The sequence below is a fragment of the Myotis daubentonii genome, chromosome 4, assembly GCF_963259705.1.
Source record: "Myotis daubentonii chromosome 4, mMyoDau2.1, whole genome shotgun sequence".
NCBI classification, from domain to species: Eukaryota; Metazoa; Chordata; class Mammalia; order Chiroptera; family Vespertilionidae; genus Myotis; species Myotis daubentonii.
In genome coordinates this window covers 73484624-73502124 of record NC_081843.1, presented here as the reverse complement: position 1 = coordinate 73502124, position 17501 = coordinate 73484624, and the positions used below count along the sequence as shown (strand labels likewise).

The window sequence follows — 17501 nt, the reverse complement described above, 5'->3', positions numbered from 1 at the left end:
TAGCCCACAAAAATACTCCCAAGTGTGCAAGGGTGTTCATTGTAGCATTATTCATTGTAGCATCCTACATAATAAAAACCTAATATGTAAATCAACCTAACTGCAGAACGACCAGTGGAATGACCGGTTGCTATGATGTGCACTGACCACCAGGGGGCAGGTGCTCAACGCAGGAGTTGCCCCCAGCCTGCAGGCCCCAGGCCAGCCAAGGTGGGTGCCAGCAGGGCCCCCCCCACCCCAATCAACCTGCCAGTCACCCCACAGATTGGCCCTGATCTCTGGCCAGGGCTAGGGACCCTACCTGTGCAGGAATTTCATGCACCGGGCCTCTAGTTAGTCATAATAGTGGTAAATTGGAGACTATATAACATAAATATTCAACCATAGAAAGTTATTTTAAAAAATTATTACATCCATACTACCAGAAGGACACTACGCAGACATATAAAACAATGAGGTACACACACACACGCACATACACATGACATGAAGAATAGACAAAATGTTTAATTTTAAAAAGTAAGTTGCAAAACATTACAATCTGATAGTTGTTGCCTCTGGGGAATAGGAAAGGGATGGGAACAAAGACTTTATTTCTAATATTTTCCATTTTTTATAAGGAAAAAACTTTATAGATTAGTATGTCTGTATATTGAAAGGTCTGAGAAACATAACAAACTTAAAGATAATCCTTAGGTTGAGATTAGGGGAGAAAAAAAGCACATGAACTTCAATTTATATTGTTTACATTTTTATAATGGTTACACATTACTTTATAATTAAACTAGAGGCCCGGGGCAGGAAATTCGTGCACTGGAGGAGGCGTTCCCCTCAGCCCGCCCTGCGCCCTCTTACAGTCTGGGACCCCTCGTTCCTTACCACCTGCCTGCTCGCTGCTCCTTACCACTTGGCTTGCTGCTCCTTAGTGCTGCCACAGAGGGGAGACTCCCGCCACCGCTGCTGCACTTGCCACCTTTGATCCCGGCTTCTGGCTGAGTGGCGCTCCTGCATTGAGCATCTGTCCCCTGGTGGTCAGTGCGCATCATAGCGACTGGTTGTTCCACCGGTTGTTCCTCCATTGGGTTTATTTGCATATTAGGCTTTTATTATATAGGATGTCTTAGGTTGAATTATAAACACTTTCTAAAAAAGTTATTTAGCCTCTCAAATATTTATTGAATTCTTGTATGTGTGTGCTCAGCACTCTGCAAGGGGTTACAGAACTCACAAGGAAGTTCTCTTGAAGTTGGCATCTGCTGAGAGAGAAAAATAGAACTTAGAAAATACCAAGTCAGTCACACAGATTTCCTTCTCTGTTGGAAGTTTTGCACAAGGGACGTTGCTTTGGGTCCCAAATTTCCCTACATTGGGACTTACTGCAACACTGAGCATTACTAAAAATCATAAATTGCTCAGTATCACTTGGACTAATTAAACTGGAGTAATCTGTCCTTTATTCATCTATAATTTATGGTTCTCAAAGAGAGAATTTGATTGGCTTGTTTGGTGTCACTTGGTAGAAATATAAATTGGGCTACTGGACAGTAATTGAATGAAGCTGTTACCAGGCAGGGAACCTGACCCTGAGTAGATCTGGCTAGCTGGTAGTGTGTGGGATCTTGACTTCATGCAGGAAAAATTTCACAACCCGAGTCCACGTGAATTTTAGAGGACACTTATTAAAGCTGTGGACAGTGAAACAAGGAAGGGCTTAGGATAACAGAAGGACTACGTGGGGAAATGAGCCTAGGCTGGGACCCTTTGGTTCACTAAGAAGTCAAAGAGAAAAGAGGGCCTTGGGAACAGGGTCAGGGGTTACCCAGGAGGAGCTGCCACTGCCCATTGCTGCCCTGGTTGCAAGCCTCATGAGGTTCCTTAGAGTTTAGGAGATGCACGCCTGTGTGGCTCTTCCACAAAATACCGACTTCTGCGCATGGGCCACGAAGTCGGTCAATCCCACTGTACGTGCGCGCCCGCACACATGCTTGGGTTGCAGGCTTAATCCCCAGTAGGGGACGTGCAGGAGGCAGCTGACCAATGATTCTCTCTCATTGATGTTTTCTCTCTCTCCCTCTCCCTTTCTTTCTGAAATCAATAAAAATATATTAAAAAAGTAAAGTAATTTTAACATCAAGATATATATCTGTTAAGAGATTAGAACTTGGAGCTACCTGCTGAATTCTGTAACTCCTAAAAATAAAAAGTCAATTCACTAAATATTTTTTACAGCCTACTACTTTATTATTATTATTAATGCTGAAGTTCTATCCTTCTGTAACCAGGTGGTCAGGTACACATTGCAGGATGAATCAGAAAATAGTCTTACTCAATGATCCTATGCATATCGTCAGATTCATCTAAAAACAAAGGCTTTGGTAACTTTGGGGGGAGATGGTGGTGGGAGGGAAGGAGTCCTGGCTATTAGTAGTGGTTAAGGCTAAACATAATGATACTTAGGAAATGATTAAATGGACAGGTATCTGGATTGATGTTTAAACCTTCTTAATAAACACTAAGAATTAAATTTTCACGACAAAGAGGTAGATGCTATTATAATATCCCCATGCAGATAAGGAAATTCAGATGCGGAGATGTTAAAGGAACATGGCTAATTATCTCATTTTACTGGAAAGATGCAGCTAATATAGAGACAAAATATACAGGCAAATAGACTTTTTGTAATTGAAGGATGCCAAGACTCTGAAGTTATTTTTCTGATTTTATTTTAATCACATTTCTATTTTCTGTAAACCAGAAGCCCCACTGCAAAGTCTTATTCTTAGATTTCCGGCAGCTTGGACATCTACCCCAGATGATGGAATTTCAGTGTTGTTGTTGTTTTTCAAAGTACTTGCTTGTAGATGGCAGTGTTACTTTCAAACCCTGCTTTGCATTTTTTTCCTGGGGAAGATTAGAAAAAGCTATCTGGTTAACATTACCCTGAACATTTCTCTGAGTGGGAACTTCCTAAGAAGAAATTGTTAACAGCAGAAAGTGTGGTATAAAGAAAGCGAGGCTGAATACCAATAGAAAAATTTAGACACTAAAGCACTACCTTCTGATACTTATGAGAATTACCTTTTTGTACAATGAGTTCACTTTTTCCCCAGCCCCTTTCTTCACTTTTCCTTTTGAGGAAATTATTTTAATATATTTTTACTGGCCGAAACCGGTTTGGCTCAGTGGATAGAGCGTCGGCCTGCGGACTGAAAGGTCCCAGGTTCGATTCCAGTCAAGGGCCTGTACCTTGGTTGCGGGCACATCCCCAGTAGGGGATGTGCAGGAGGCAGCTGATCGATGTTTCTCCCTCATTGATGTTTCTAACTCTCTATCTCTCTCCCTTCCTCTCTGTAAAAATTCATTAAAATATATATACATATATATATATATATATATATATTTTCTTTTTTACTGATTTCAGAGAGGAAGGGAGAGGGAGAGAAAGATAGAAACATCAATGAAGAGAGAAAAATCATTGATCGGCTGCCTCCTACAAACCCCACACTGGGGATTGAGCCCACAACCCAGGCACATGCCCTGACCGGGAATCGAACAGTCACCTCCTGGTTCATAGGTCTGTGAGAAATGCTCACCAGTCTGAATTCAAATAATGAACTCGGAGACAGAAGTATGGTGAAAACAAGATGTTCTTGAGAGCCTGTGTCAGTCCAGATTGCACAGGCACAGCTGGGCAGTTATCACCACCCATTTATTCAGTCCCTCCTCCGGTTCTCCATTGGCTGAATATTATGGGATCACCTGTTTCCTCATATGTCAGGTAGGTCTTATTGTCTCCCATTGGGCCATTAAAAAAAATTGGTCTGAGGCCTATTCTAGTTGTCTCCACCTTCCCCATCTAGTTGGGGCAGGCGCTTTGGGGATTTTCACCATGATGCTGGCCCACGTCCAGAGTTCCTTGCTCTTGCATCAGTGGTTCTCAACCTTGGCTGCACATTTAGAATCACCTGGGAATCTTTTTAAAATCCTGATTTCTGGGCCCCATCCTCTGGAAATTCTGTTTCTTTGTTACTAATGTTGTGGCCCCACCCCATAACAAAGAAACAGAATTTCCGGAGGATGGGGCCCAGAAATCAGGATTTTAAAATGATTCCCAGGTGATTCTAATGTGCAGCCAAGGTTGAGAACCACTGTCTTACATCCTCTTCCCTTCTCCCTATATTCTGTTTGCCCTGGAAAAATTCAGGAACAGTTTCCATCAAAAGCTGACTATGCTGGAGATGGATCACAGAGGCCCACTTCCTGCAGGTTGACGCTCAACCACTGAGCCACACCGGCAGGGCGAGGAAATATTCTTTTAAATGAAATTGTATTTCTTGAAAACACTTTTCCAGCCGTGCTGAGATTTAATATTGTTTACATATTGCTTTGCTTGGTTTTGAACTTCTGGCTCCTTTTCTAAATAGCTGTCTCTTGTATCCAGGTATTCATTACTATCACCCTCCACCTCCCAATGATGATGTTTAAGTTGTAACTATTTGCCTAGAAAAGAATCTGGCAAATAATGGATGCTCAATAAAGATTTGTTGATTGATTGAATGGCTGATTAAATGAATGAACAAATGAATTAGTGAGAGATAACTGTTAAGCCCAGATTTCAGGATCCCCAAAAGACCACCAGGGAGCCAGCCAAGTCCGATGCAAAAGCAGATAGAGTCTTTATTCGAGCTAGCTCAGCTCCCTGACCACACTCGCCGATGCAGCGGCAAGCAGCAGAGAGAGAGCTAGCCCTGTGGGAAGAGGGGTTTTATAGGGGGGTGGAGTAAGGGGAGGAGAGAGGACTGTGGGCCCTGCCGATTGGCCAGGTGCAAGTCGGGGTCTTGTTACACAGGATGTGGTTGTGTCTATGGCAGCCGTGGGCAAACTGCGGCCCGCAGGCCGGATCCGGCCCATTTGAAATGAATAAAGCTAAAAAAAAAAAAGACCGTACCCTTTTATGTAATGATGTTTACTTTGAATTTATATTAGTTCACACAAACACTCCATCCATGCTTCTGTTCCAGCCCTCCGGTCCAGTTTAAGAACCCATTGTGGCCCTCTAGTCAAAAAGTTTGCCCACCCCTGGTATATGGCGTGCACTTCCCTTGATTGTCATTGGTTAGTTTAAAGAGCAGAGGCTTGGGCTTCCGGGAAGAAGCTCCTTGCCGAGCACATGGCTAAGGCTGCTGCCCCAAAATGGAGGATCCGGGGTAAGATGGAGGGCGTAGCCCTTGCCCTTTCAATAACCTTCCCAGGAAGAAAAAAAAAATTCAAGGAGTGTAAATGTGAAACAAATTCTATAAAAAGCAATACATTCTATGAACCCTCCACCCCACCAACTCACTAATTTATAACTCTGAGCAAATTCCTACTAAAACTTATATTTATTATAGCAATTTTTAGAGGCTTGAGAACCTATGGCAGTAATTTCAACTTGAAACTTCCAAGGGCTCTGTCGAGGTGAATAGAGAACTATATTCATAGTGTATTTGTGTAGAATTTGCATTTGCCTTAATTGATTGTACTGTCTATTCTCACATCATATCTAAGTTGAAATTACATGCTGATCTACTTCAAATGACCTAGTATATATTAATTTATTTATTTTCCTATCTTTAATACATCCATTGTTTTCTTACATGTAAAACGAGGAGCACAGATAATTGCTAAACTTCGCTTTGGTCTAATATTCTAAAACCATTTGCTGGGATTGTTCTATAATAAACTCATTAGAGATAGAATTATAGAGTAGGGTATTTTGAATTCTAAGGAGCACTGTTCAACTCGCTAGCCAGGATGTTCTCAAATTGCATACAGAAGAATGAACTTTGGAAGTGTACCCATGATGTGTGAGGGATCATACTGGAAAGTGCAAAATCGGTAAGGTAAAAGAGTTTTAATGCCATAGTAATCATCTAACTCTATCCCGAACCTCTGGTTTCAGTCACTTCTTCCTCATTAGACATCTGTGTATCTCCATATGGAATGATTTGAAGAGGAACTTCCTAGAATTTCTTTCAAACTTCTGCTTTTCTAACTATAGAACTTTTCTTACAACATAGTCTCCATTAATGAAATCCTTTCCAGTTATCTCATGTCTTTCATATGCATCACTAGGGTGATTCTGCTGTTTTTATAAGAGCCAGGGACTTTTGGATGAATTACAAATTTAAAAAAATTCTATTGCAGGCATCTTCTTTTCAAAGCCCATTTTTAGTTCCTATGAAGAGAGCCAGTATAACTTGGTTAAGCAGTTAAAAACAAATCTAAATTTGTATCCTAGCTGTACTTTTCAACTACTGCCTGACCTTGGACGAGACACATTACAGCTCTGATCCTCAGTTTTGTCATTTTTAAATTAGGGATAATAATATAACTTTTTTTTCAAAATTGTTTTTGAGGAATAATTAACAGTATATGCCGTACACAAAGTGCTTTGCATTCCATTGACTCAAGCAATATTTATTGAGCACTAACCACGTGTCAGGCACTGTGCCAAGCTCCTGTCTAACTCAGGACTGTTCCTTTTCTCCTCTCAAATTTTCATCTTTTTTTTAAGAAAATATATTTTTATTGATTTCAGAGAGGGAGAGGGAGAAACATCAATGATGAGAGAGAATTATTGATTGGCTGCCTCCTGCACGCCTCCTACTGGGGATCAAGGCGGTAACACAGGCATGTGCCCTTGACCAGAATGGAACCTGGGACCAGTCTGCAAGCCAATACCCTATCCACTGAGCCAAACCAGCTAGGGCTCAAATTTTCATCTTAAATGGCACTTTCTGGGCGAAGGCTGCTGTGCTAGTTCAGGCCTCGAGGAAGTGAATGCTAAGATAGCATAAGACATACAAACCCAGCCGTGTGGCTAAGGTTGATCGTGGACCTATGAAGCAGGTCAGTTTGATTCCAGGTCAGGGCACCTGCCCAGGTTGCAGGCTCCATCCCCAATGTGGGGCTTGAGGAAGACAGCTGATCGATGATGCTCTCTCATCATTGATGTTTCTATCTCTCTCACCCTCTCCCTTCCTCTCTGAAATCAATAAAAATATATCAAAAAATAAAAAGACAAAAAAGCTTAATACAGATGGGTGCAGAAGAGGGAAAACTGGATCAGGAAAAGCTTCTCTGGGGAGGAGTCACCCCGCTGAGACACGAAGGACCAGTAAAAAAATGTTTACCAGAGCGAGAACCGCAGTGCGTGGGCCTGGGCAGGCGGCCCTCGGCTGATGCCTTACGTCTCCAGCCTCAGGGTAGTCCTAGCGCTTCCCCTCCAACCCTGGCGCTGAGCCGCATCTCCCGCCAACCCGGGACCCAGCAGTCGTGCGCATGCGCTTTCTAGCACAGCGCTCGCAGGAGGGGTGGGGGTGTTGCCGGAAGTGTGACTTCCCCCGCTCTTCCCATCCGGGGTCACGGCGGTCTTCCGGGTGTTTCCGAATGGGCTTTCAACGCCGCTTTTGGGGCGACTTTTCGGTCTTCCGCCTCTAGCCACCGCCCTCAACCTCCCACACCCTTGCCGGCCCTGCCTTTCCTCGCGTCTCTCCGCCCCGGCCGCCGAGTTCGGGTGTAGAACGCAATCCGCGTTCGGAGCCAGGCCTCGCCACTCCGCGGGCCGCTGCCTCTCGGCTCCGGCGAAAGCTACTCCCGGGCGCGTGGGCCGCCGCCGCTCCGGCCGTGGAGCTCCTGGGCGGGCAGTGCCGATAGGCCCTGCCCCAAGGACACCTGTGAGTTGGAGGGTTTCGGAGCGGGACGCGCCCCGCAGGCCTAGGCGCAGAGGGCGGGGCGCGGGGAACTTTTTGGAAACTACGGGTGTGTTTTGTGTGGGAGATTCCGGCGGTGTCTCTTCCCAGGCTTATAGGCGGCCCCATGGAACTGTGCCTTTTTAAGAATCTTTGGACCGTTTACTTCCCCCCCCCCCCCCCCACTCGTTTCTCTTCCTCGTGCCTGCCCTCAGCCATGGACCCAAAGAGGAGGAGTGTTTTGGGGTCCCTGCGTGGTGTGTCAGAGGCTGGTTTAAATGGGCCTGGCGTTGCCCTGGTGCTTCCCTGTACGGGACAGTGCACAGAGTAGGACTGTCAGGTCGCTGCCCTTCTTTTCCTGGTCAGCCTTTGTGGACGGGCTCTTCAGTCTCTCTTCCTAGGCCAGAATACGAGGGGTTTACGTTTCTCACAACTTCCGGACTACGGAGTAACCTGTCTGGTTTCAGCTCTCTCAGCCTTTTGTTTCAAATAGTTGTTTTAGTTATCGTATTCCAATAGGGTGAACAACAGAGAAACAGAAACTGTAAAAACTCAAGCTTCCTTGGCAACTCGTTGGCAGATGTGCAGTCTATGTGATTTTGTGAGGAAAGAGAGCCTAACTGAACACTTAAGTTTGTGTGTTTGTATTATAGGTAACATACTATTTTTTTTTTGTAAATGCCATCATATTGTATGATTTGTTATTATTTTTATTTTTTTAAATATATTTTATTGATTTTTTTTACAGAGGGGAAGGGAGAGGGATAGAAAGGTAGAAACACCGATGAGAGAGAACCATCGATCAGCTGCCTCCTGCACACCCTCTACTGGGGATGTGCCCGCAACCAAGGTACATGCCCTTGACCGGAATCGAACCTGGGACCCTTCAGTCCGCAGGCCGACGCTCTATCCGCTGAGCCAAACCGGTCAGGGCTGTTATTGTTTTTAATTCTTTATTGTTTAAAGTATTACATATAGTGTTACATATGTCTCCCTTTCCCCCCATTGTTATATGATTTATCACCTCAAAGCATTACCATGTACTGATGAACGGCCTGAAGGCTCTTCGTACGTACTGATAGGTAATAATAGTGACATTACTTTGTTGATGTGTGAACTCCAATTAAGTCTAACAGATAAGCTCCATGTGAAACAGGTCATTTAAGAAATGTCCATTTCAAACCATGTGACTAGATTATTTTTCAACACTTAGATGGAATCAAATTCTTAATAAAAAGGAGTGTCGTGCCCTAGCTAGTTTGGCTCAGTGGATAGAGTGTCCTCGGCCTGCGGACTGAAGGGTCTCGGGTTCGATTCCCGTCAGGGGCATGTGCCTTGGTTGCGGGCACATTCCCAATAGGGGGGTGTGCAGGAGGCAGCTGATCGATGTTTCTCTCTCATCGATGTTTCTAACTCTCTATCCCTCTCCCTTTCTCTCTGTAAAAAATCAATAAAATATATTTTAAAAAAAAAGAGTGTCATTTTCGAAACCTGCAGGCGGTTTTGACAGTGCGTGAACAGGATTTAGGGACTGGACTTTTGCATTGTGGAGAAAAGAAATGAGTTTAGGGGATGGATCAAAGGCATTTAGGCAAAGTGGACAGATAGTTTGATTTAGCCACTACAGTTCTGGTTATTATACCAGGTAAATTCTGCTTTCGGAGGAATCCCGATGAAGGAATTATGTAACCTTAGGTGTTCTCTAATTCCTTGGAGGAGAGGTCAAGTTTAGGACAAATTCCAGGTTGTAAGGTACAGGATCAAATACTATATAGCACTAGGAATTACTTTGTAATCTGATACAGCTTGTCCCAGGTATGATTATTTACAAATAAACCTGTATAGTTTCCCATTGGTTCAACCTTATTCAAGAAGCAATCCTTAAGATTTCTTAAGGCCAGAACCAATGCAGTGGTTTTAAAACAGTTCAAAATTTACTGAGGTTATTCTGTTTCATAGTCAAGTACTGATGGAGAAATTTTAACTTTCAAGCTAAGAAAAATGGGATACTACCAATCTCTGGATTTTATTTATTATAAAATTTCTTATACCTGCTACTACAGTTAATTGAAGTAGTGTTTTATATAGATCATTATCTACTTAGTGAAGCCTTTATTCAGAATATAAAGAAAAAGATTTCAAATTCTGTGGTGATTTCCTTAATTCTGGTGTCATAATAGTTTTGCTGAAACTATTCTGTTTAAAAAATTATCCCTTATATTGTTTAGGATAGATTATTATTTTGGTGACATTTTTATCTTCATAAAAATCAGAGTTGAAATGTATTAGGAAAAATGTTAGAAAGAGGAATTGAAATTCATGGGCTTTTGGGTTACTTCCTGATTTCTAGGTGGTCATGCAGGATACTCATGTTGGGGAGTGTTGAATGCCACTGGTTACATTCCCTAGGAATGTTCCTCTTTACTTTGTGGGCTGACTTGGTAAGAGCCAGACCTGAAGGCCAAGATTCATACTGAGGGGAACCTGACAAGTATTTTGTTATGGAGGGACTCCAAAAACTTCAGTGGTTTTCTGGGAATTTGGGACAGGTCGAACTCAGTATTTACCCCAAAGTTAACTTTTGGCGATGGAATCATTGTAAGCTTTTAAGCCTTGGATAATTGGGTCATTAGTTTTGTAGAGTACTTCTGGGCCATAAGACATCTTTTGACTTATTCTTAGTTTGGGCCTGACCTTATAATGGGATAGGAATAGGTGAGGTCTGGGATATTAAGTCACTTCTGATCTTCAAGTCTGTATGCATAGGTATAGGACTTTATTTGGGTCTGGAAGAAAGACAGGGCGGGCAAAAGTAGATTTATAGTTCATATGGAAAATAGTACAATAATTAATAAATAATCTATCTAATTAAAGAGTAATATGCAAATTAACCATCACTCGCCACAAAGATGGTGGCACTCATAGTGGCAGGGGCGGGATGCTGGTGGTGTTGCCCCAGCAACACAAGCCCAGCGTCCCTGCCCCGTGGTGGGAGAGGAGGGGCTTCTGGCCCGAGGCCTTGGTGTGACACTGGGCTCGCCTTGCCCCCCGCCCCCCCCACCCCCAAGACATGAGCCCAGAGTTTGAGCCCCGGCTGCACAGAGGGAGGGGAGCGGCGGGGCCTTGGGCCAGAGGCCAGTGTGAGGGACGCTGGTTTCATTGCAAGCCAGGTTGATGGGACCCCCCCACCCCGCACGAATTTCGTGCACCAGGCCTCCAGTACAAGAATAAATGTTTAAGTATTCACAACTGTAAACCTACTTTTGCCCAGCCTTATATTATTTATAGGTATAAACAAAGTGTTTTTGAATTTTAATTATGAACTGATTTTTTTAAACATAGTTTTTTATTGATTTCAGGGAGGAAGAGAGGAAAGAGAGAGAGAGAAACATCAATGATGAGAGAGAATCATTGATTTGCTGCTTCCGGCATGCTCCCCACTGGGAATTAAGCCCAAAACCTGGGCACGTCCCCTGACCGGGAATCGAATAGTGACCTCCTGGTTCATAGTTCCACATTCAACCTCTGAGCCACACTGGCTGAGCTGAACTGATTTAAATAAATTTGAAAATAAAACTTTTTAATTCTAGTTTTTCTGAATACAGATTCCATCCCTTGTTGATCATATCTATAGTATCTGTTTTCTAACAAAATGGAATATCAAGCAAAATTCATTACTGTAATGACTTGTATTTAATGTCATTTTCTCAGGAATCATATGAAATAGGAATTATGTCTTATGGGGATTTGGGTCAGGGAAGCAGAATAAAGAAGGCCAAGAAAGTATGAACCCAGGCAAAGGGTCTAGAACAGTGGTTCTCAACCTTCCTAATGCCGTGACCCCCAATTTTATTGTTACAAATTGAACATAATTAAAGCATAGTGATTAATCACAAAAACAATATGTAATTATATATGTGTTTTCCGATGGTCTTGGACGATCCCTGTGAAAGGGTCGTTTGACCCCCAAAGGGGTCACGACCCACAGGCTGAGAACTGCTGGTCTAGAACAAGACATTAGCTGCCAGTCTGGAATCTGACATTCTATGATTATTGAGTGTACTTTTAATAAAGGATTCTCTGGAATCCTCTTTGGTTCAAGATATTTTCCATTTCCTTTGAGTTAAAATCAGTCCAGGGTGGTAGATTTTATAGGATTGTTTTTTAAGAAAAAACCTATAACAGATAAAGGCCTGCCGAACGAAGTTGACAAACTTATTTTCTGGAGGTAACATTTGCCTTTGGTTTAGATGAGAGTCAGCCACTTGGGATGATATCTGATGGTTGTCAGAGACTCTTACTTAAAATCTGTTTGAGCCTGCCCTTGCCAGGTGGCTCAGTTGGTTGGAGTGTCATCCCATACACCAAAGGCTGCAGGTTCTATTCCCCACCGGGGCACATAAACCTAGCTTTCGGGTTGATCCCCAGTTGGGATACATGCCAGAGATGGCACATCCACGATTCTCTCTCGAATTAATGTTTCTCGCTCTCTCTGAAATCAATTAAAAAAATATATCCTTGGGTGAAGATATAAAAGCAAAAAACAAAATCTTTTTGAATCTGGACTGGTAAATTTCACTATATGTGGCCAGTTTGGGGAATTTTAATCTTTCAGAATTAAAAAAAAAAGGGGGACAAAGTTTGTATGAGCGATTTATTTTTTCGCAGATCATTCTCTTTTTCTCTTCTGTTGTCTCCTGCTTCAGTTTTTCCAACCATCTGGTATCAAACCCCAGAGGCAACTACCATTTTTTTTGTAGCTGCTTAAGTGTTCTTTTCTTATGCTCTAAAAAACTTTTATAGCTCATTCTTTGGATTGACATCTGCTGAAAATGAAGATTTAGTACCTTTCTGTACTCTCTCTCATCATAAATTGTGATGTATATTGCATAATAATATATGAATATATGTGATCTTTAAATATAATATGTAGTAAGTGATATATTACTATTTCTGTGTTTTCAATGTTTGTCTTATTGTAAGAACCAAGTAGGTTAACTAATTATATTTACTTTTTTATATAACCCTTTGAGTGTGTTTTTTCTGTAGTTTAGTAATTTATTTTGAACTTGCTGCTTTTCTTTTCTTGTAATTATTTCTGCTCTTCCAGAAGAATTGCTCTCTATGGTCAGATACATTAGGTAACCTATAAGTTAACTTTTTGTTTCTCCTTGGATATCTTAAAGCCCTCTGTCCTGCTCTAATTTAAGCTGTTAGCTTCCCTTTACCATCATCCTGGGTAATTTACTTCGTCTCTGCGCTGTGTTGGACCTTCTTTTTCTTAATTCCCAGGTTTTCTTTTTTGATACCTTCCATGTCTAAACATGTTTTTATTTTCCCTTGCATTGGTGATGTAGCTGGGTATAAAATTATAGCTTGAGAGCATTTTCTTCAGAAATTTGAAGGCATTGACTTCATTGTCTTGTGGTTTCTACTGTTGCTTTAAAGCAGTTTTGATTATCAGCCCTTTGTTTATAACATTTTTCGCTGTAACATTTTATGAGCTTCTTTTTCCTGATATTCTGAAATTTCACCATAGTATGCCTTGATATTCATTTCTTTTTTTAAACTGTGCTTTGTACTCATTGGGTCCTTTAATGTAAGGATTGGTGTTCTTCAGAATTGGAAATTTTCTTTTTTACTTACTTGGTAATTTCTTTCTCTGTTTTTCCTGGAGCTTCTGTTATGTTGGATGTTGGACCACATAGTTTGATTCTTTTCTATTTTCTCTACTATTTCCTGCTTCCCTTCTGCCCGCATCAGTTTTTCCTTTTTGTTCCTTCTAAGAGATTTCCCCAATATTTTAATTCTCTGTTGGAATTTTGGCTTTCAGTTTTGTAATTTTCAAGAGCCCTTTCTGTTTTTAAGCAGTATACTCTTGTTTTGTATATGCAATGTTTTTTTCATTACTTGTGTTTTGTTTTTAATTGAGTTTTCATTTGTTCTTGGTATTATTTCTGTTTATTCTCAGATTTTTTTTTTCTTTCTGACAGTCCATGATGTCTGCTTTAAGTGAGAACTATTAGAAATCTAATTAGAAGCTCTGTGGGGATGGTGGGCAATTCAATAGTAGGCTTCATTGTATTTGCTAGCTGGCTTAATTTCTCTTTGGTGGAAAACTGTTACTATGTTATATAGGTTTTCTGGTTATTATTTTATATGTGCCTCTTTTCTTTCTCAGTTATTCTATAGATGAGTTTTCTAATTTCCTGCTTTAGGAAGGTGGGCTGAGGATTCTTTTCACTTTGTAGACTTCACTTAATACTTATTTTGAGTGTGTTATCATACCCTAATCTTTGTAAGTTTGCAGCCTCAGGATCATTCATTGCAAAAAAATAAATATCTAGTCCTGCCTGGGTCAGTGAAAGGTTCTGATTTCTTTGTATACACGTTTTCCTTATTCTTGTGGAACAAGCCCTCTTATATTGGAAGTCCTTTATATACGCTATTTAGACTTTAAAGATAATCTCACAATTTTATAATAGTTATTAGGCAATGCAAATTCCTTCCCTTGTTTAATCAGATCCATAATATCTCAGTCATAGGTTGTTGCATGATGGCTTATACCTTTACATAAGTTATAATGGGAATAATTATAAGAATCTAGAGTTTCACTAAATGTTTTTCTTAGGTAGTTTCTTTTTATTAGAGTATGTGGTAATAACTTGATTTCTAAAGTATTTATTGATATTAGGGTAAATTTATTAGGATACATCAGAAAATTTGAAACATATATTGTACTATCATTTGAATAATTCTGTGGATAATGTAGATTTAAAATTAATTAGTAAGTTTTTTGTTACCTATAATATAACTTAAGAGAGCTGTTAAACTTTTAAAAATAAGTTTGCAAATGAAATTTAAAACTTGGTACTGTTTTAAATAGCGGATACTAGTTATGAAAGAGTTCAATAACTTTAAGCCATAATAATTTGCCTTTTAAAACTATTCTAGGTGGAAGAATACATGTTCACTTTTAGTGAACAAGAGCATGTTCCCAAACTCAATTTTGGGTCGCCCACCTTTCACTCCAAACCATCAACAACATAACTTCTTTGCCCTATCACCAACTCTTTATTCACACCAGCAGCTTATAGATGCACAGTTCAACTTTCAGAATGCAGAGTAAGTATGGTAATACTTTGGCCCATATCATTTGTAAATTATGTTTTCTACTTGATGCGAACGAACCCTTTTTATATGAAACATTTGAAATTAGACAAAATGTCATTATGACTTGTCATCTTTTGATCAATGAAATAATTTTTTCTGAAATTGTTTTTTAAGGAACAAAATGTTTATTACTACTGTTTTTTGTTTTTGGTAGCTTATCTAGAGCTGTGTCATTACAGCAGTTGACATATGGAAATGTCAGTCCAATTTCCCCATTGTTTCGAGGAAGGAAGTAAGTATATCTTAATTATTTTAAAAGAAAATTTTGCATTTCTTAGAACTGTGTAATAATGTACATTTTATTAAAATTGTATGGACAATATGCCCTAAATTTTTTTCCCCCTGGGATCTGTGTGATCAGTCCTGTCACAGAATTTTAAAACTTCTGTGTAGTATTTAAAGAATTTTAGGGATCCTTCGTTGAATTATTTCTGTCATAAGGTTTACATGGCATGAAGCTATATTTCTTCAGAAAACTACTTTTTTTTTTTTTTTTTTTTTTTTTTTTTTTTTTTAATTAAATCTTTATTGTTCAGATTATTACATTTGTTCCTCTTTTTTTTCCCCCCCCATAACTCCCCTCCTCCCAGTTCCCGCCCCACCCTCCGCCCTCACTCCCCACCCACTGTCCTCATCCATAGGTGCACGATTTTTGTCCAGTCTCTTCCCACATCTCCCACACCCCTTTCCCCCCTAAGAATAGTCAGTCCATTCCCTTTCTATGTCCCTGATTCTATTATAATCAACAGTTCATTCTGTTCATCAGATTATTAATTCACTTGATTCTTAGATTCACTTGTTGATAGATGCATATTTGTTGTTCATAATGTGTATCTTTACCTTTTTCTTCCTCTTCCTCTTCTTAAAGGATACCTTTCAGCATTTCATATAATCCTGGTTTGGTGGTGATGAACTCCTTTAGCTTTTCCTTATCTGTGAAGCTCTTTATCTGACCTTCAATTCTGAATGATAGCTTTGCTGGGTAAAGTAATCTAGGTTGTAGGTTCTTGGTATTCATCACTTTGAATATTTCTTGCCACTCCCTTCTGGCCTGTAAAGTTTCTGTTGAGAAATCAGCTGACAGTCGTATGGGTATTCCCTTGTAGGTAACTCGGTTTCTTTCTCTTGCTGCTTTTAAGATTCTCTCTTTATCTTTTGCTCTTGGCATTTTAATTATGATGTGTCTTGGTGTGGTCCTCTTTGGATTCCTTTTGTTTGGGGTTCTCCGCGCTTCTTGGACCTGTAAGTCCATTTCTTTCACCAGGTGGGGGAAGTTTTCTGTCATTATTTCTTCAAATAGGTTTTCAATATCTTGTTCTCTCTCATCTTCTGGCACCCCTATAATTCTGATGTTGGTACGCTTGAAGCTGTCCCAGAGGCTCCTTACACTATCCTCGCATTTTTGGATTCTTTTTTCATTTTGCTTTTCCGGTTGGATGTTTTTTGCTTCCTCGCATTTCAAATCATTGACTTGATTCTTGCGCTCCTCTGGTCTGCTGTCGGGCGTCTGTATAATATTCGTTATTTCAGTCCGTGTATGCTTAATTTCTCGTTGGTTCCCCAATATAAGATCGAGGGTCTTATTAGTTTTCGTGTAGATCTCATTAAGTTTATCGACAGCTTCTAAACAGTTCTTGAGGGACCTTAAAAGTGTGGTTCTGAACTCTATTTCTTCCATTGACAATTTTGTCCTGTTTCTTTGTCTCCGCATTTTGTTATGCTTCCTTGGTGTACCCCCTAGTGGTCTTTGTTCGAAGTCTTATAGTTAAATCTTGATTGTTGTAGCTAATTCCAGGGAGGGTTTGACCTCCAGGCCAAGTGGCTATGAGAATCAGCTGTGTCAGCAGTGAGAGAACTTCTGTCCTCTAGGGAGGTGCTAATCTAGCCTTTGCCTGAGGCTATCGGCAAATGCCTCCGTGCAGGGCTTGGGCAGGGCGGGTCGCACAGGATCAACAGGGTGGGCCGGAGAGAGCAGTTATGGCGGCTCTCAGTCCTGTCCCCAGGGGCTCTGCCTCTCTGAGTCCCAGCACCCGCTGCAAAGCTCGGAGAGAAAGCTGCACTCGCTCTGACCGAAGCCAGACAGTCCCGCTTCTCCCGTTTGAGTCTGGGTCCCTAAAGACTCGCCCGGATCTGGTGCTCAGAGTCTGCGACTCCCTCCCGATTGAAAACAACAATCGCGCCCTCCGCCGCCAGCCCGCTCCGCGCACTCCGCACCTCAGAATTTGACTTCACCACTGCGCCTCCTCTGAGTGTCCGTGTGTGTTTCTCTTTCCTCCTAGTTGTAGGACTTCCACTCAGCCAGCGTTTCTGTGGTTCTGGGTGATGTCCGTTCCGTGTTTTAGTTTCACTTTTGAAGTAGTTGTTCAAAGCAGCAAACTCCGGCGTTAACCTATGCCGCCATCTTGGTTCTCCAGAAAACTACTTTTAATTGAGATTTTTAACTAAATCAGATGGCTTTCTGTATTATACTATAGGGCTGCCATAACAAAGTATAAGACTGGGTGGCTTAAACAACAGAAGTTTATTTTCTCATAATTCTGGAGGCTAGAATTCCAAGATCAAGGTGTTGGCAGGTTTGGCTTACTCTGAGGCTTT

The 17501-nt window shown here is 41.1% G+C and overlaps 1 protein-coding gene across 5 annotated transcripts in view; it reads left to right on the top strand.

Moving 5' to 3' along the window:
• The first annotated feature begins 7377 nt into the window (after positions 1–7377).
• TENT2 (terminal nucleotidyltransferase 2) overlaps positions 7378–17501 on the top strand; it is a 46998-nt gene continuing 36874 nt past the window's right edge. For 2 of the 5 annotated variants that reach the window (XR_009452644.1, XM_059694237.1), the window contains exons 1-3: positions 7379–7718; positions 14688–14858; positions 15061–15138. Coding sequence is in view for 4 of the 5 variants with exons in the window: in XM_059694237.1 (XP_059550220.1) it covers positions 14725–14858; positions 15061–15138 (212 nt within the window). In the remaining variant the exon portion in view is untranslated. Of the gene's footprint in view, positions 7719–14687; positions 14859–15060; positions 15139–17501 lie in introns of all 5 variants that reach the window. The other 3 variants (XM_059694236.1, XM_059694235.1, XM_059694238.1) reach the window with 2 other exon arrangements.